The 19,136-nt window shown below is 41.9% G+C and overlaps 2 protein-coding genes across 8 annotated transcripts; one reads left to right on the top strand and one right to left on the bottom strand.

The window, feature by feature from the left end:
* Window positions 1-1,432: 1,432 nt before the first annotated feature.
* On the bottom strand, window positions 1,433-11,017 carry PIH1D2 (PIH1 domain containing 2). Of its 4 annotated transcripts, none has more exons than XM_060180069.1 (6): window positions 10,935-11,017; window positions 8,650-8,856; window positions 6,868-6,991; window positions 5,874-6,119; window positions 4,541-4,803; window positions 1,433-1,963 (listed from the first exon to the last, which is right to left on the bottom strand). In XM_060180069.1, the coding sequence occupies exons 2-6, from the start codon at window positions 8,824-8,826 to the stop codon at window positions 1,829-1,831; spliced, it is 945 nt and encodes a 314-aa protein (XP_060036052.1). In that variant the 5' UTR covers window positions 8,827-8,856; window positions 10,935-11,017; the 3' UTR covers window positions 1,433-1,828. The 4 variants fall into 4 exon arrangements, with proteins under 4 accessions (XP_060036052.1, XP_060036051.1, XP_060036050.1 ...); XM_060180068.1 differs by lacking the exon at window positions 10,935-11,017 and adding an exon at window positions 10,687-10,896; XM_060180067.1 differs by lacking the exon at window positions 10,935-11,017 and adding an exon at window positions 10,739-10,896 and having other exon boundaries at window positions 8,650-8,872.
* Window positions 10,998-19,014, top strand: NKAPD1 (NKAP domain containing 1). 4 transcript variants are annotated; one of them, XM_016195357.2, is made up of 7 exons: window positions 10,998-11,101; window positions 11,605-11,631; window positions 12,256-12,332; window positions 14,509-14,609; window positions 15,092-15,241; window positions 16,796-16,849; window positions 17,243-19,014. In XM_016195357.2, exons 3-7 carry the CDS (start codon window positions 12,264-12,266, stop codon window positions 17,748-17,750), a joined length of 882 nt encoding a protein of 293 aa, XP_016050843.1. In that variant the 5' UTR covers window positions 10,998-11,101; window positions 11,605-11,631; window positions 12,256-12,263; the 3' UTR covers window positions 17,751-19,014. The 4 variants fall into 4 exon arrangements, with proteins under 4 accessions (XP_016050843.1, XP_007537322.1, XP_060036054.1 ...); XM_007537260.3 differs by lacking the exon at window positions 10,998-11,101 and having other exon boundaries at window positions 11,108-11,631; window positions 17,246-19,014; XM_060180071.1 differs by lacking the exons at window positions 10,998-11,101; window positions 16,796-16,849 and having other exon boundaries at window positions 11,108-11,631; window positions 17,246-19,014.
* Window positions 19,015-19,136: the final 122 nt, after the last annotated feature.

Here is a 19,136-nt window from a genome sequence, read left to right as displayed (position 1 = left end):
GAAAACACTGCTCAGCTTTGGTTTATCATGGTACAGGGGATTCATCCTGGGACTTTAGAACCGCAGGCATGAGTCTTTGCATTGCATAACCATTATGCCATCTCTTCCACCATATGTATAAGATCTTAATAGAGATTCATTTCGACTTTTTGAATAGGTCAATTTATGCCTGTGCTTAGAAGGATATAATTCTCAGGTTTAATGAAAACACTTCGTTTTGGGGTATGTATGCTCTAACAAGATGAAAGTATAATTTGTACTATGTGCTCAACCCAGTGCACTACCGCCCAGCCCCCGAAAATATAATTTGGTTCTGTTACTTTATTCCTATTCTGAGATTTTGTAAATCATGTGGTTTACAAGAGAAGCTGACTACTGTAAAAGGTAGGTAAATGTTGTAAAGAAAGATTGATCATTAGTAATGCACAGGCAGTAGTAAAACTTGGAAAGATAATTGTTATTGATAATTTGTCTAAAATCAAGTTTGTAGATGAGATTCTTTTAAAACTGAAGGAATTTTATTTTCCCTTTTGTTGCCCTTTTTAAATTGTTTTTGTAGTTATTGTTGTTTTTGATGTCCCTGTTAGATAGGACAGAGAGAAATGGAGAGGGGAGGAGAAGACGGGGAGAGAAAGATACCTGCAGACCTGCCTCACTGCTTGTGAATCGACCCCCCTGCAGATGGGGAGCTGGGGGCCCAAACTGGGATCCCTATGCTGGTCCTTGCACTTTGTACCACGAGCACTTAACCCGCTCCACTACCGCCCGACTCTCATAGCCATTATTTTTTACCAGAGTACATCTTCACTTTGGCATGTGGTGCTGGGCAATTTTTGAACATGGGAACTGCTGTCTCTCCAACCTCCTTAGTATTTATTGCTCATATGGTGCTAGGGATATAACTGGGGGTCCTCAGCTTTACTACAGAACCATCATTCTTAGAAGTGTGTGTGTGTGTGTGTGTGTGTGTGTGTGTGTGTGTGTGTGTGTGTGTGTGTGTGTGTGTTATTTCTTGGATAGAGACCAAGAAAAATAGGAAAGGGGAGACAGAGAGGGTGAGAAAAAAAAGGACACCTACAGCATTACTTCACCACTTGAACCCAGGTCCTTGCACAGGACATTATGTGTGCTCAACCGGGTGCACCAAACATTTGAAAATATATCATGCTTGCAAGACTTGTACTTCACTACTGAGCCACCGCCCAGGCAGTCCAATTACTGTTTATATATTGTGTTCAATTCACAGATGACTCCATATCTGATATAAAAAGATCAGCCTACATAGTTTGAATTACTTCTACAGCTATTTTATAAAAATGCAGAGATTTTTTACGGAGAAATAGCACATTATCTTACTGATCCTGTATCTTTATTTGAAGAAAATGTCTGATATTTGTGACCCATTTTAATAATAAAAAATTTTCACAGCCTGGACTTTAAAAATATTTTTATTCTCATTCTTAAGAAAAGATTTATAGAGCCAGCAAAAGAGCTCACTAGGATAATGCCCTTGCTTTGTCATATATACAACCCATATCTAGAGGAAATTTCAGTCTCTGGTGGGTGCCTTGCCCTCTCTCTGTCTCAATCTGAAGAAGTCATCCCAGAGTGCTTAAGCTCCAATGACAACGAAAGGAAGAAGTCTTCCTAAAGAAGTGAGTTTATCTTCCTAAATAGGTAAGTTTATCACGGAAATGATGTTTTTAGTAGCTTCTGTTTGTTGCTAAGTTTATATGAGAAGGAAAAAGAATGAAAAAAGATAAAACATAAAGATAAACCACTGCTCTTCAGCATATGACTTTAGCACTGCAAATGCAAAGCAGATGTTTTATGCCAATGGCATTGTGACAATTAATGTAGCCTTTTCTTTGATAAACCTTGCTGTAGTCATCTTGGTATCCACTGATTCTGGAAGATTCAGATGTAATCTGTACTTCTCAGAGGCCTCAATCAATAAATCATCCTAAGACAAATCAAGAGAGATCTTATAAGATAAAGCCAGGATAAAAAAAATATATATATATAACAAAACCAAAACAATTTTTTGCCATAAAAGCAATCTTAGGCATTTGTTGGGGCCAGGTGGTGGTGTACTGGGTTAGGTGAACATGATGTAAAGCACAAGGACCGGCATAAGGACCCCAGTTTCAGGCCCCGGCCCCCCACCTTCAGGGGGGTCACTTCACAAGTGGTGAAGCAGGTCTGCAGGTATCTTATCTTTCCCTCCCCCTCTTGTCTTCCCCTCCTCTTTCAATTTCCTGTCCATTAACAATGACAACAATAATAACAAGGGCAACAAAAATGGGGGGGAAATGGCCTCCAGGAGCAGTGGATTTGTGGTGCAGGCACCAAGCTCCAGCAATAACCCTGAAGGCAAAAAAAAAAAAAAAAGAAAGAAATTTGCTGGTTAAAATTTCTGTTCTTGCATTATTGGTCCTTGTTAATTCCTTTCTCACAAGAAGGATCCCACCTGCAGCCAGGTGACTTGCAATCAATAATAAAATGGTTTAAGTCCCTGGATTTTGAGGTTATTAATGCTGCCCAAATGCATCAAATGTAAGGTGATACCAGGAGATGTATGATACCATTCTCAGTTACACAGCATTAGCTTTGAGATTGACCAGCAACCAGCATGGAAACTTCTGGAGACTAGAATGATGGGAATGGTGCATTTTAGATTTATTTCATATGAAGTTGAATGCAACCCTGGTTGAGTCCAGGCCTCACCACACTGGAAGAAGCTTTGATGGGTGCTGTGATCCCTCTGTAAAAGTCTGCTTGGAGCAGTAAAATCCCTGGTGATGATGCACTCCCTGACTCCAGAAAAAAGGCAACCTGGTGGGACGGGCAGTAGTGCAGTGGGTTAAGCACACATGGCGCAAAGCACATGGACCAGTGTAAGGATCCTGGTTTGAACCCCGGCTCCCTACCACTTCTTCACAGCAGTGACACAGGTCTGCAGGTGTCTCATTCTCTCCACCTCTCTGTCTTCCTCTCCACTCTCAGTTTCTCTGTCCTAACAAGGTCAACAAAAATGGCCTCCAGCAGTGGCTTCTTAGTACATGCACTGAGCCCTAGCAATAACCCTGGAAGCAAAAAAAATAAAGAGGCAGCCTATAGGTAATGACTAGATCACCTGTATTTTTGCCATCTGTCAAAACTTAATTGAACCTAAAGATCCCAGTAAATTGTTAGAATTTGACCAGAGCAGAGCGATAGTAATTGAATTCAGATAGGCCATATAACATAAACATGCCTCAAAAAGAATTTTATAGGCTGAGGAGATAGCACAATAGTTACACAAAGGCTTTTGTGTCTGACCCCAAGTTCCCAGGCTGAATCTTCAACACTACCATAAGCCAGATATGAGTAGTGTTCTGGTACAAACAAAATAATAAATAGTAGAATTAGGGGGCTAAGTACTCAGGCACTTTGTCAAGGGACCTAAAGGAGAACCTTCATTCTCTACCTTCAGTATCTGTAACCCAGGATCTCAGTATCTTTCAGTAACTGCTGACTGCCTCATATTTTTCCATTTTTGAATTGAGAGTGCTAATTAATTAAGTTTAACCTCTCCCTATTCTACACTGTGTAGTATATGGGTTTGTAAGAATAGATAACCTTTCTTTTTATTATTATTTTTTTTTTTCCTCCAGGGTTATTGCTGGGCTCAGTGCCTGCACCATGAATCCACCGCTCCTGGAGGCCATTTTTCCCCCTTTTTGTTGCCCTAGTTGTTGCAGCCTCGTTGCGGTTATTATTATTGCCATTGTTGACGTTGCTTTGTTGTTGGATAGGACAGAGAAATGGAGAGAGGAGGGGAAGACAGAGAAGGGGAGAGAAAGATAGACACCTGCAGACCTGCTTCACCGCCCGTGAAGTGACTCCCCTGCAGGTGGGGAGCCGGGGGCTCGAACCGGGATCCTTACGCCGGTCCCTGCGCTTTGCGCCACGTGCGCTTAACCCACTGCGCCATGCCCGACCCCCTAGATAACCTTTCTTTACAGTTCACAGGCATGAGGCTCAAGAGGAGAAAGCAAATTATGCTGATAAACTCTTGTACTTTGTAGTCTGGGAATAGAGGTGTCATCCTTTGAGAAGAAGGTAGATTACCAGATTATTGCCAATTGTTTACTCTTCTGTAAAAGGATTGTAGTCTTGCTGTGTTATTTTTCTGTGACTAGCTTAAGAACAGTATATTTTCCTGCCCTCCCGATGTAAGACTTGTTCTTGGGGACTTAAGTGGCTGACAGAATGTGAGTATATGTGCCATATGCTACATGTGAGAGGAAGTTTTAGGATCTAATCCTTGGTGTGGCCATTTCTATTTTCCTGATGTCAGAGAATGGCTACTCAAATGAAAATTGCTAATTGCTCCTTCACTATGTGTATCTTGAAATGTCTGAGATTCATAAAGTAGGGCAGATTAATTGACATGTAACTCCAAGAATTTAGACACTGAGATTGTGCATTTGTTACTACAGCATAGCATACTAAATATAGATTGATAGAAATTTATAGTATTATCTATACAACTTACCTCAGAAACACTAAGTTCACAGAGAGAGACTGAGTTAACACCAGGCAATTCAACTTTTAGTTCAATTTTCAGAGGTTTTTCATTTTGATCCTTCACAGTTTTTAATTCATAGACTGGTCTCTTCATTTCCACCTGAATCTCTGTACTGGAAATCTCTTCTATCAGACACCCTACTTTGCTTGAAACTTGGTCCTTTGGCAGAAGTAGTTGAGATAATTCATCTGAATTACTCACAGTACTTCTTATCTGTCCAAGGGTTAATTCTTTAAGGAAAAAATGAGTGATCATATCACAAAATTAAAAAGATAATATCAGACTCTAAGATGCCATAGATACATATATTAGTGTTAACTGGGATTGCAGATAAAGCTGTAGCTAAGGGCACAGGTGGTGTTGCACCTGGTTAAGCGCTCACATTACAGTGTGCAAGGACCCAGGTTCAAGCCCCTAGTCCCCACCTGTAGGGGGAAAGCTTCACAAGTGGTGAAGCAGGGCTGCAGGTATCTCTGTCTCCCTCCCTATCTCCTCCTCCCCTCTCAATTTCTGTCTCTATCCAATAATTAAAAATACATTTTTAAAAAAAGCTGCAGCTAGTGGTCCAGGAGGTGGCGCAGTGGCTAAGGCACTAGACTCTCAAGCATGAAGTCCTGAGTTCAATCCCGGGCAGCACATGTACCAGAGTGATGTCTGGTTCTTTCTCTCTCTCCCCTATCTTTCTCATAAATAAATAAAATCTTTAAAAAAAAAAAAAGCTGCAGCTAAATTTAGCAAACTTAAAAGAACTTTGTCTCTAGTGTTGGGAGCTCACATGTGTGAATCCACATCTCCCAGGTCAACTTTCCCTCCCCCACCCTCTTTTGGTTTTGGTGTTGAAGACATCCCACCACAGTATCATTCCACCATCCACTGAATTTCCTTTGGTGCAGTAGAGCTCCCATGTGGGGTTTAAATGTATGCCCTTAACCAGATGTGCCACTTCTTGGTCCCCCAACTTATAGTTTGTAAAAATAAATAAGTATTTACTCCCTTTTGTTGCCCTTGTTTTATTGTAGTTATTATTATTGTCGTCATTATTGAATAGGAAAGAGAAATGGAGAGAGGAGAGGAAGACATAGAAGGGGAAAGATAGACACCTGCAGACCTGCTTCACCACCTGTGAAGCAACTCCCCTGCAGGTGGGGAGCCAGGGGCTCGAACCGGGATCCTTACGCCGGCCATTGTGCTTTGTGCCACCTGCACTTAACCTGCTGTGCTACTGACTCACTCCCCCCCAAAAAAAAAAAAAAAAAAAAAACCTCTTGATGTTAAATTCTCCTTTACACTCTTAACTTACCAGTCTTCATTGTCTCTCTTAAGTTTGCGGGATCAGTCTGGATTCCCATCAGATTTTGTTTCATCCTTACAATGTTTCCTTTTATTCTAAATTTGGCAATGTGGTAGGCGTGTGAGAGAGTACACTGGAGTTTTTCTTCAATGCACTTCATGGTCATTTGTATTAATTGATGTTTTTTCACTTGGTCCTGTTCTGCTACGTGGAGAACATCAGGATTGTAGGCAACATCAATGACTGTGTACACATCTGTGTGTTGCAATTTAGAGGGTATGAAATGAACATGACTTGTTTCACTAATGACATTGTCATATTAACAATATTACATATATGTTATATACAATATAATTATATTAATATAAGCTATAAAGATAGAAAATATACATTCTCCCCACCTGCAGGGGTGTCGCTTCACAGGTGGTGAAGCAGGTCTACAGGTGTCTCTCTCCCCCCTGTCTTCCCTTCCTCTCTCCATTTCTCTCTGTCCTATCCAACAACGATGACATCAATAACAATAAAAAATAACAATAATAACTGCAACAACAATAAAAAGGCAACAAAAAGGGAAAATAAATATTAAAAAATATACATTCTACTCTTTCAGAAATAATCATGATGATGCTATATACACAAAACTCTAGAGTACTTGTTGCTTTACATTTTTTTACTGAACAGCTTGAAGTTCAGAGGGAAGGGGGGAAATAGAGGAAGGAAAAGAGAGAACTGCACACCTGCTTCACCACTCCTGAAACTTGCTTCCTGCAGGCTGGGAGTGAGGGTTTGAACCCCAGACCTCATGCATAATAATGTGTGTGCATCACCCTCAGCGCCCCCTCCACTTTAGAAAAACCAAAATGTTCAACTTGCATAAAGGTAGATTCAAAAGTCATTAACATTTTAACCAAATACATTTCCTTGAAATGCCTTTTAATAAGTAATATCTGGTCCAGGCTAATTTCCAATTGAAATAGGCTTTCTGTCCTATAATTTGATGTACCTGATGCCTCAGACATATCTTCTGGCTTGCCAACACTTACAGGTACTGGATGAGAGGTTGACTGGGGAGCTGGGATCCTTTTCCACTGACACACGTTGATAAAAATATTTTTTTCTTTTGGTTTCTAGGGGGAAAACGCACATCTTATAAAACTAGTCTTTTATTTTAGCACTACTCAGCTCTGGTTTATGGTGCTGTTGGGAAATGAACCAGAAGCTCTGTGATCTCCTGGATAAAATTGCTATCTTCACTGGTCTAGTCTTTTATTTAAAAAAAAAAAAAAAAAGCACAAAGGAAATTCAGCACAGCATTGGAAAAGAGAGCTAGGCTTCAAATAAGTCATTCCATATAATAAAACTATGTTTAACCTGATTTCACCAAGAATCCGTTGCTGCTCTCCAGGAACTGAGCAAGAGGAGAGAGGTGGAATGGATATACAGAGTTTATTCAGCTGTTTGATCCTGTATTACTACTTCTTACCTCTTCAAGCAAATTCTCTTACTTGAAAAAGCATCAAGCTCCAACTCTCTACTAAATCAGTACTTTTTTAAAAAAAAATTTATTTATTTTGAGGAAGTCAGGCAGTAGCTCAGTGGGTTAAGTGCACGTTGCGCAAAGTGCAAGGACCAGCATAAGGATCCCGGTTCCAGCCCCTGGCTCCCCACCTGCAGGAGAGTCGCTTTACAAGCGAAACAGGTCCACAGCTATCTATCTTTCTCTCCCTCCTCTGTCTTCCCCTCCTCTCTCTATTTCTCTCTGTCCTATCTAACAATGACATCAATAACAACAACAATAATAACTACAACAATAAAATAATGGCAACAAAAGGGAATAAAGAAATATTAAAAAATTGAAACTAGAGCACTGCTCAATTCTGGATTATTTATGGTGATACTGAAGACTGAACCTGGGATGTTTGCGCTTCAGACATGAAACTCTTTCTGTAGTCATTCTGCTATCTCCAGGTCACATTATTTCATTTTCATTCTTGCAGAAGAAATGGCTCACCTTGAGCTCTCCAAAACATATCAAATATGAATTTCCTGCCCACTGTCACTCCCCAACCTGCCTAATTTTTAATATTTTAAAATTTTGATAGGACCAAGAAATTGGGAGAGGGAGAGCAGAGAGAGCAACAGGAAGACAGCTATTCCACTGCCTGTGAAGTTTCCTTCCCCTGCAGGTGGAGACTGGGGGCTTGAACCTGAGCCCTTTGTGTATGGTAACTTGCGTGTTCAACCAGGTACATTACAGCCCATCCTCAATTGTTTTTCATTTTTTCATTTAGACTGAGTTTCCCTCAGGTTTTCTTGTGTCAAGGTAGCAGTGGTTAAGGGCAAGCTCTTCTGGGCTGGGGACACAGCATAGTGGTTATACAAAAAAAAAAAAAAAAAAAGAGTTCATGTTTGATGCACCAAAAGTGCCAGGTTCAATCCCCTGTACCACCATAAGCCAAAGCTGAGCAGTGCTCTGGGGTCTCAGGCTCGATCTTGATCCCTCTCATTCATAGATATATATAGTAGTGAAGCAGGTCTGCAGGTGTCTGTCTACTCTGTCCCCTCTTTCCCTCCTCTCTCCATTTCTCTCTGTCCTATCCAACAACAGCAGCAACAACAATAGAAAAAAGACTGCCTCCAGGAGCAGCATCATAGTGCAGGCACCAAGCTCCAGTGATATCCCTGGAGGCAAAAAATAGAGTAAGATACTACCTGATTACTTCGGGACTATTTTAATCCAAGCCCCCTTCCTCCACCCCCATTCCATAGGACCAGCTCTACATACCAACATCCTGGTCTGCAGACAAAGTTGTGGTTCTGGAGCAGCATAGAGCTGTTTTCCTTCTTGCAGTTGCTGTTGAATGAACTTTTTATAGTTTTTAGGGTCACTTTCAGCCAGGTCATCTAGGAGGGTCCATAACTGAGTAACTTGGGTGAGCAGATGCTTTGAAGATGTCTCCATGACTGAGGTGAATGAATATGCCTCTTAAGTCTGTGGAAAGACATGCCTTAATGGGGATAAAGTCTGTGTATTTATTGACTCATTACTTTTGTGGGTGGAGGAATAGATTAGCAGTTGTGCTAGTGAAGTTAATTTCGATCCTCAACACACTTGTCAAAGTGATTGCAGCTCAGCACATTTTTAAAAATTTATTTTCCCTTTTGTTGCCCTTGTTTTTCATTATTGTTGTAGTTATTGTTATTGATGTCGTCGCTGTTAGATAGGACAGTGAGAAATGGAGAGAGGAGGGGAAGACAGAGGGGAAGAGAAAGATAGACACCTGTAGACCTGCTTCACCACTTGTGAAGCGACTCCCCTGCAGGTGGGTAGCCAGGGCCTCAAACAGGGATCCTTACACCGGTCCTTGCGCTTCCAGCCATGTGCGCTTAACCCACTGTGCTACCGCCTGACTCCCAGCACATTATTTTTATTTTATTCTCTTTTTTAAATTTTTGTTATATTGAGCGGAGGGTAGATATCATAATGTTTATGCAAAGAAACTCTCATGCCTGAGACTCCAAAGTCCCAGGTTCAATATCCCCCACACCACCATAAGACAGAGTTGAGCAGTGCTCTGGTTGAAAAAAAAAAAAAAAGGGAGTCGGGCGCAGCGGGTTGAGCGCGCGGTGCAAAGTGCAAGGACTGCCATAAGAATCCTGGTTTAAGCCCCTGGCTCTTCACCTGTAGGGGGACTGCCTCACAAGCGGTGAAGCAGGTCTGTAGGTGTCTATCTTTCTCTCCCCCTTTCTATCTTCCCCTCCTTTCTCCATTTCTCTCTGTCCTATGCGACGACGACAACAATAACTACAACAGTAAAACAATGGCAACAAAAGGGAATAAATAAATATTAAAAATTTAATTGTTATATCATTTATATATTATTGGATAGAGATAGAGATAAATTTAAAGAGGAGGAGGAGGTATAGAGGGAAAGTAACAGACACCTGCAGCCCTGCTTCACTCGTGAAGCTTTTCCCCCTACAGGTGGGGGACGGACCAGGGGCTTGAACCTTGGACGTTGTGCTCTGTGATGTGAGCACTTAACCAGGTCTGCCACACCCTGGCCCCTTAATCTTATTCTTTAAGTAGGTAGTACCTCTTCCTACATTCAAGTTACCTTTTAGGTAAGGTCTTATCTCTATCTAGACCTTCACAAGCCCTGAGAGTAGAGTTATTTATTGTTATTATTATTAGAGCACTGCTTACCTCTCTGGCATGTGGTGATGCTGGGGATTAAACCTGGGACCTTTGGTGCTTCTGGCCTGAAAGTCTGTTTGCATAACCATTATCCTGTCTCCCCAGCCTCAAACTGATGGTCATTTAAAGTCTGGGTTTCCTGGCAGTCTCTTCCCAACATCTGGAAGTGTTGCCTGGCCTTACCTGACCTGAATGTCCAAGGATGTTGTGTGGCGGGGGTTGGGGGGTGGAGGTGGGGGCATGAGGCGTATTAAGCATTCTGCAGCCAGAATGCTTAATACGCCAATCTTAGATTTATTTATTTATTTATTTACTTATTATTTTTTACAAGAGCACTGATCAGCTCTGGGTTGTGGTGGTGCAGGGGGTTGACCAATCTTAGATTTATTATTAAGTAGTTGTATGATCTTGAGCAACTTAATGCATGCAATTCAAATTTATCAGCCTGAAGTGAAGGTGATAATAACTATATTATTACAGGATCAAGTAAGCTAAAAAAAACAATAATAAAAGAGGCTAGATCACTTGGTAAATTCTACAGAATAGCCCTCTCCCCTCACATTTCCCGCTTCCCCACAGCATCCACAGAACTAGAGAAAGAGGAGGGTTGAGTACTTCAAATACCATGTTAGGACAAGCCTCCAAAGGACGATTATTTAGAAAGAATCCAACTCACCACTGGCTCCTAGACTAAGAGCGACGCCTGTTACCAGGGTAACTATCCTGGGTCCCACACCTAACTGGGTCCGGAAAGCATTGGCCTGAAAGGTCGTTCTAAAATGCAGTTCCGGTGTCTGTCCCTTGGGGCGCTGGGCTCGCTTTTCAACTGAGCCCCCGCCCACTTCTTTCCCAGGTCTCTTCCCTCCTCCTACCATAGGTTGCTAGCACATTCAGGAACTCCTCCTCCCTCTGGGCGTCTCCAGTCGGTGGGAAGACTTTCTCAAGACTACGACTTCCGGTCTGGAAGGGAAGCCAGTTCCCTTTTCGGCCCGACCGCTTCCCGCCCCCTCCCCCCCGCCACGCGAGGCCGCGGCGCACGGTATGGGCGTGTTTGTGTGTGTGTGTGTGGGGGGCGGGTTTGGAGGGGAGGTTACCGGGGGCTCCACGGCCTCTGGGCGGCAGGGGCCCCGGTGACCAAGATGGGGGTGTTCTCACTGTCTCCCACCTGGAAGCCTGGACCCCCCCTTCGGGCGCTCTAACCTCCCCCGGGTCCCTGTCGACGATCGTGCCTTCCGGAGCGTCCCCGGGGGAGCGACACCCAGTCCCCGGGCCCTTCCCTCCGGAGCGTGAGCGGGGCGGCCTCAGCCCGCCGGGCCGTCGGGAGCCCGGGAACGAGCCCCGCCTGTCGGCCTGGGCTCGGGGAGAGGCCGCGGGGCCTGGGCCGCGGAGGGCAGAGCACCCGCTGGGGAGGAAGGCAGCGTGGTCACGGAGGAGGAGGAGGACTCGGGTGGAGCTGCAGAGTTGCCTTTGAGCCCTGACTCCTCGGCTTCCCGGGTCGGAGGAGACCTTGTAATGGACTGGTTCTTCGTCTCACACTAACAGGATGCCTGATTGCCTCGGGATCGAGGGGTGAGTGAGCGGGGGGTGACTGCCCACAGCTGTCCCCGGGGGGGGGGGGAGTTCTGTACAAAAGAGGGAAGAGACTTTGTTCCCGCAGGGAGAAGTAAAGGGCTTCTCTGCATCGGACGTTTTCAGACCTCAAGTGTTGTTTTTGATTTTGCTTTTAAAATCCTGTTGACAGTACTGTGGTCCCTGACATGCTCAGATCTACGTTATTTGCTTCATTGTCCATTAGTTACGGGAAAAGAGGGCTCATTTCTAATCGGGACCTTGTTTTTTTTTGGGACTACGGGGCCCCGGGGGAAGTTATGCCTTTCGAGGAGTTTCATCTAGTAGAAAATGGGAGTTAATATATTTGCTTTAAAGCTGACAGTTATTTTTGAACATGCATTAAAATGCTGCTCTTGAAAGCACCTAATGTCCGCTTTCAAAGTGATTCTCACCCCCTTTTCGTTTATACATTGATATGTTGACATTTCCCATTTATAGTGAAAAGAAATCGATTCCTCGGCATCTTTGACTTCTGTTGATAGTCTGGCTGTCATTCCTTTACCTCTTGTTTCCTTGTAACGTAGTAAAAGATGAGGCAGTCCAAAGAGTGTTGTCTTTTATGTGTTTATTGGCTCCATTCAGATTGAAGAATGTCTCGGGTTCCGCTGGGGAAAGTCCTTCTGAGGAATGTTATCCGGCACACCGATGCTCACAATAAGGTGAGAGGCACAGCCTAGCAGCAGTTCTTTTTCAACACTTAATGAGTGTAAACAGTGCACCAGGCATTTAATATCGTTGGGAAACGCAGAGATGAGTAATATAGTGTGTAAGGTGCTGGAGTACCTGAAGGAAAGAATAATAAAATTTGCCTTGGAGAATTAGGAGAGGCTTCACCTAATGGGTAGAGTTTGAGCTGCTAATGTAAAAATTAATTCCTATGAATGAATACAAGCTTACCAGATGGAAGGACAGAAGGAACATCATGTACTAACATAAGGCAGTAAGAAAGACCATGAAGCACTTGGGGCATAGCAAAAAATTGTGTGCATCCAGGAAATGGAGTATGTGGGAGTAGCTGCAGAAGATGAGATATGAGAGGTCTAATAGAGTTAGATTGTGGTGCTTGGAGATTAAACTTTCTCCCCTAGGGTGATTTTTTTTTTTTTTTTTTTGCCTCCAGGGTTGTTGCCTACACTATGAATCCACTGCTCCTGGAGGCCATTTTTTACCATTTTGTTGCCAATGTTATTATTGTTGTTACTATTGCTGTTGTTGTTGGATAGAACAGAGAGAAATCAAGACAGGGGGAGAGAAAGATAGACACATCTGCAGACCTGCTTCACCACTTGTGAAGTAACCTCTCTGCAGATGGGGAGCCGGGGGCTCAAACTGAGATCCTTTTGTGGGTCCTTGCACTTCACTATGTGCCCTTAACCTGGTGCCCGGCCCCTGAAATAAATGTTTTAAAGTAGAGTGTTACATAATCAAAGTTAAAAAATTTTTAATGTATTTTGTATTAGTGATTTAATAATGATTTACAAAATTATAAGATAGGGGTATAATGCCATACGATTTCCACCACAGAAAAACTGCAGTATTCTCCCAAGTTCATACATAGGGGCTGATTCTATAATTACGTGTGTGTGTGTGTGTGTGTGTGTGTGTGTATTCCCCCCATTTTTTTCAGTGGTCCTACCTGCACTTCCTTTTTTTTTTTTTTTTTTATTTCTTTATTGGGGAATTCATGTTTTACATTCGACAGTAAGTACAATGATTTGTACATACATAACATTTCCCGGTTTTCCATATAACAACACAACCCCCACTAGGTCCTCTGTCATGCTTTTTGGACCTGTATTCTACTTCCCTCCCACGCACCCCAGAGTCTTTGGCTGCACTTCCTTTCAAATCACCCCTACACCTATTACTACTGCCAGGCATCTTTTCTTTTTTTCTCTTCCCTCTCAGATAAGAGAGATAGTGCCTGATTACCTCTGGTGTTTTCTAGATTCTCCTCCCTTTCATTGCTGGTATAAAAACAAGATTCCTGGGAGTCGGGCGGTGGCGCAGTGGGTTAAGCGCATGTGGCACAAAGCGCAGGGACCGGCCTAAGGATCCCGGTTCGAGCCCCCGGCTCCCCACCTGCAGGGGAGTCGCTTCACGGGTGGTGAAGCAGGTCTGCAGGTGTCTATCTTTCTCTCCCCCTCTCTGTCTTCCCCTCCTCTCTCCATTTCTCTCTGTCCTATCCAACAACAAAGCAACGTCAACAATGGCAATAATAACCACAACGAGGCTGCAACAACTAGGGCAACAAAAAAGAGGGGAAAATGGCCTCCAGGAGCGGTGGATTCATGGTGCAGGCACTGAGCCCAGCAATAACCCTGGAGGAGGGAAAAAAAAAAAAAAAAACAAGATTCTTGATGACAAACACTTTGGGTCCTGGTGGAATTTTGGGGAGGTACAGAACCCTCTAGTTGTCTTCCCCTATCATCCACTCCTCTGGGAGTATGGACCAAAATTCTTTATGGAGTGCAAAAAGTAGAAGGTCTGGCTTCTGTAACTGCTTCTCTGCTGAACATGGACATTGGCAGGTTGTTCCATGCCCCTCAGCCTTTTTTTGTTTTGTTTTGTTTTGTTTTTAACTTATTAATGAGATGGATAGGAGTGGAGGGAGAGAACCAGACATCACTCTGATACATGTGCTGCGGGGAAATGAACTCAGGACCTCATGCTTGAGAATCCAATGCTTTATCCACTGCGCCACCTCCTGAACCACATCCTCAGCCTGTTTATATCTTTCCCTAGTTGAGTAAGGTTCTTCTCACCCTCTCTCTAACTTTATTTACTGACTTTTTTTTTTAATTCCCCCTCCATTTTTTTTTTTTTTAAATCTAGATTCAAGAGGAATCAGATATGTGGAAGATAAGAGAACTGGAGAAACAGATGGAAGATGCTTACCAAGGGACCAGACGGAAAATAATACCTAGCAGTTCAAGGTAAAGTTGCAGCTTATAGAACTAAAAAAATTTCATTTTATTAGGAATCATCAGGTTTGGTTTTAAAACATCTTGGCATGTAAAGACAAATTCACTTTTGTGAGTCTGAAAACCTCCCCTCATTCATATATCTAGACCGAATTATAAAGATAATGGCAAGGGTCAGGCGGTTGTGCATGTGACAAAGCAGGTGCCCATCCTGATGTCTTGCCAACCTCCAACCCCCTTATTTTTTCCAAGTAGAGAGTTACCAAGACCAGAGCATCTTTCAGTCAGCTTTAGCATATTCGGTGCCAAAGATCTAACCTGGCACCACATTCATGCAAGTCCTGGGCATTGTAATGTGTGTTCAGCCCAGGTGCACCACCACCTGGCCCCATCTTTTATATCATTTTTGAATCCTGGTATGTCCTTGCCTTTGTTGATTTTGTTTGTGCATGATGTTTCACAAAATCATCTCAAATTCCTATTTTCCTGTGTAGCCGAATGCGTAGTGATGGCTTTGATGAGGAAAGTCAGAGAGACTATTGGAGGCCAAGGAATGAAATTTCTGGGACACTGACAGATGATTTTCTTAAGGCTAAATCCTGGAACAAGAAGTTATATGACTGTGAAGCTAACATGCCCGACAGGTTTGTAGTTAAATTTCTATGACTACTAGAGATATTTGCAAAATGGGCTCTTTTTTTTTAGCCAGGGCACTGCATCTGCATGCTCAGCTCTGGTTTATAGGGGTTGTGGGGATTAAACATGGGACCTTGGAGCTTCAGGTATGACAGTTATTTGCATAATCATTTTGCTATTTCCCTATCCAGATTATTAGTGATATTTGGACTAGAGTGTATACTTTAAAAAAACTCTCATCCTTTCTACCTTTCCATTTGGCCTGCACTTGTTAATGTATGTGTCTTGTTTACCTGAAACCTCAGATCCCACTGAAAAGGAAGTTTTCAAATGTAACATGGCCTTTCTGCCTTTCCAGTGGGCCTGCATGTATATCTTTTCTTTTCTTTTTTTTATTACCTTTATTTTATTTGTTGGATAGAGACAGCCAGAAATTGAGAGCTAGGGGGAGATAGAGAGGGAGAGCGACAGAGTGACACCTGCAAGACTGCTTCACCACTTGCAAAGCTTTCTCCCTGCAGGTGGGGACCAGGGGGCTTGAACCTGGGTCCTTGCACACAGTAACATGTGCACTCAACCAAGTGCGCCACCACCCGGCCCCTAGTGTATGTTTTCTTAATAAACTCACTGGCTAAAAAAAAAATTGCTATAACAACAATAACTACGACAACAAAAGAAAAGGGCAATAAGAAGGGAAAAATAAATATAAAAAATATTTTAAAAAATTGCTAAGTGGGGATAGGTAGCATAATGGTTCTACAAAGACATTCTCATCCTGAGGTTCCAACATCCCACATTCAATTACCTTTTCCACCATAAGCCAGAGCAGAGCAGTGCTCTGATAAAAAATAACAATAATAATAATTAAAACCTGCTTCTTGGGGCTGCAGAATAGTTCGCCTCACAGGTACGCACCTTGCCATATGCACAACACTGGGAGAAGCCCTTGTATTGTAGTGTCTTGACATATATCTTAAATAAAAAATTAAGAAAATTCAACCAAAGAGCGATGAACTTGTGTATATATGAGGCACCAGCACCACTAAAAACAAAAGTAAATTTGGAGGTAGCAACAAAGCTCTCCTGAGTAGTGTGCCTGCTTTGTCATGCATAAGATCCAGGTTTGAGCCCAGCCCCCACTTCATTGGAGGGAGCTTTGCTGTGTCTTTCTGTCTCTGTATCTGAAAAAGTGGGCTTGGAGCAGTGAAACTCAAGAGATGACAATAAGTAAATTATTTTTTAAAAACTTGTACAGTTGCTTATAGTGTGATTGTTCATAATAGCCAAAATTATTATCAGCTGATGTATAGATAATGCATCATATTTACATAGTGGAATGTAACTTGATAGTAAAGAGAATAAAGTGCTAATTGATAGATGCAACAGTATGGTTGAATCTTAAAGTGTAGCCAACTAAGTAAGTTACTGATCTATAATGTGAGGTTGGCTTAACCCTGTCTGTCTTTGTTTTGTGTCTGTGTGTATGCGTGTTTACCCCTAAGCATTTTAAAAATGTACGTGTTGCCTTAACAATATATTTAGTATTATATGTTATTTTACAGATGGGGTCACAGTGGTTATAAAGAGTTATACCCTGAAGAATTTGAAACAGACAGGTAAAGCAGATTAGATCATTGAAGAAGAAAAAACTAAGACTAATGTAATATATGAACTATAGATTTCTTAACTTTTACTGAAGATGCATTTGCTTTTACAAATGTTAACTAGACTGGCCCAGCAAGGTGGAGCAGTGGATAAAGCATTTAACTTTCAAGTGTGACGTCCCCAGTTTGATCTTGGCATCACATGTACCTGAGTGATGCTCTGGTTCTCTCTGTCATTAGTAAAATATTTTTAAAATGACTAAATGACAGAGACTAAAAAACAGATCACTTAATTGGGCATTTTACCTTTCCCTGTTTAATGTCTGGTACTTCTACCTAGGATGCAGACTAAAGTATAAACAAACCTTTTATATTCTATAATAAAGCAGTTTCTCTTTTTATTAGTAGTGATCAGCAAGATATTACCAATGGAAAGAAAAAATCTCCCCAGGAAAAATCATCTACCCATGAATCCCACAAACACAAAAAGTCAAAGAAATCCCACAAAAAGAAGCAGAAAAAAAGGTCACACAAGAAACAGAAGAAAAGGAAAAAGGAAGCTACAGATGTAACAGCAGATTCCTCAAGCGACTTCTCAGCAGAAACTAGGGCTTCTGTTACTAGAAAAAGGAAACAACCACACAAGTGCAAGAAAAAGTCAAGGAAAAAGTCTCTGAAAAAATCTGCTTTATCTTTAGAGGCAGAAAGTGACACTTCTCAGTCAGATGATTCCGCATCCAGCAGTTCTGAGGAAAGTGAAGAAACAGACACTAAGAAAACCAAAAGGAAAAAGAGAGAGAAGAAAGTCCATATCCCTGTAGTTAACAATGAAATACAGACAAGGACAAATAAACGTACAAATTGGAAAGTTGCTACAGATGAAAGATCTGCTGAGAGTTCAGATGACGACTAAGTGAGAACGTTTCTTCAGTTTCTGCAGGACTCTGGTTATTTTCAGCTTTCACCTTGGGGGGTTGCCCATTACACTGTGGCTCAGCCCAGGGGTCCTCAGGTCAGAGCTGTCTTGTGCCATCTGTGTATGTTCTGACAGAGTTCTTATGTTCTATTTTGTCCTGTTAAACTTGATCTTCTCTTACTGTTAATAGGGAATCTAGTATTTTGTTATGAAAGTTTCTTGAAGAGGTTATTTTTTTGCAATTACTCACATTCAGTGTAAAGTGTATATAAAGCAAATTAAAAGGCCCAAAAGGCTAAATTTAATAATAACCTGGATACACCAATTGGAATACAGCATTGGGGAAAGCAAAGGTGGGCTTCTGGAGGTGGCTTGGAACCAGCAGTGTGTAGAATAGTGTAATGGAACATCATAATCTCATCTGTTTGTGCCACAACTAGGTGTTTTTGTTGTTAGCCTTGGGGCTTATGTGTTTTGGCCTCGCAGGTGTGGTCTCATTTACATGAGGAAATGAGCACAAGAACAAATTTCCCCTTTGTAACACCCATAAGCAATTATTGAAGATTAGGATTTTGTTAAGTAAGCCTGCAGGGTTGGGTTGTGGCTGTACTAAGTAGGTCTCTAAACATGGCAGTTTAGTGAATGACTTTCTAGTTCTACTGCAGCTTATTGCCTACATAGTGTTCAGAGTTATTTCAGTTGTCTTAGATAAATTCTAAACCACATGAGGAAGAATTTGGAGCTAGCAATGTTAATGATACTTTAAACAGGATTCAGTGCAGCAACCCCTCTTAAAACTATTAATGTAAATTTTAGATTTCCCTTGAAACAGTTCTGTCAGTTGAATCAGTTCTAAATGACACAGGCTTCTCAGGGACATAGCCTTCTTCCCAGTCTGCCTTTTGATTAAAGCACCAAGCAGAGACCACATTATTCCTTTTTACTATATACCGTGTTAATTTTTAAGAAACCAAAAAAGCAGTGTAAGAAAGGTGGGCAGGACACAAGTGAATTTTTTCTCTATGGCACAAGATCACTAAACACATCATTTTGCCTGGCTTTTAAACCCCCAGAGCAGCTAAGTTACTCTGTCCCTGGCCTTAAAATCCTGTGTAAAATAGAACACGTACTTGGTAGGATGACAGTGTGAGACACCAGCAATAGAGTATAAATGTGACATTTCACTAAGTAGTATTTTATAGTTGCACTAAATTTGTTTTCTTTACAGATTTCTAATAAAGCATTTATAGTCTTAAATAGATAGCCAGAGGTCCCCTTGCCCTTGATAATGAGCAGGTGCTACCTTTTGGAATATTTGGTATTTTAATACTGAATTATCTATGGTAAATAAATACTTTTGGGGTTAATCAGGAGCACAAAGAG

The sequence above is a fragment of the Erinaceus europaeus genome, chromosome 20, assembly GCF_950295315.1.
Source record: "Erinaceus europaeus chromosome 20, mEriEur2.1, whole genome shotgun sequence".
Lineage (NCBI taxonomy): Eukaryota > Metazoa > Chordata > Mammalia > Eulipotyphla > Erinaceidae > Erinaceus > Erinaceus europaeus.
The sequence above is the reverse complement of the archived record's forward strand: the minus strand, read 5'-3'. Positions and strand labels throughout refer to the sequence as shown.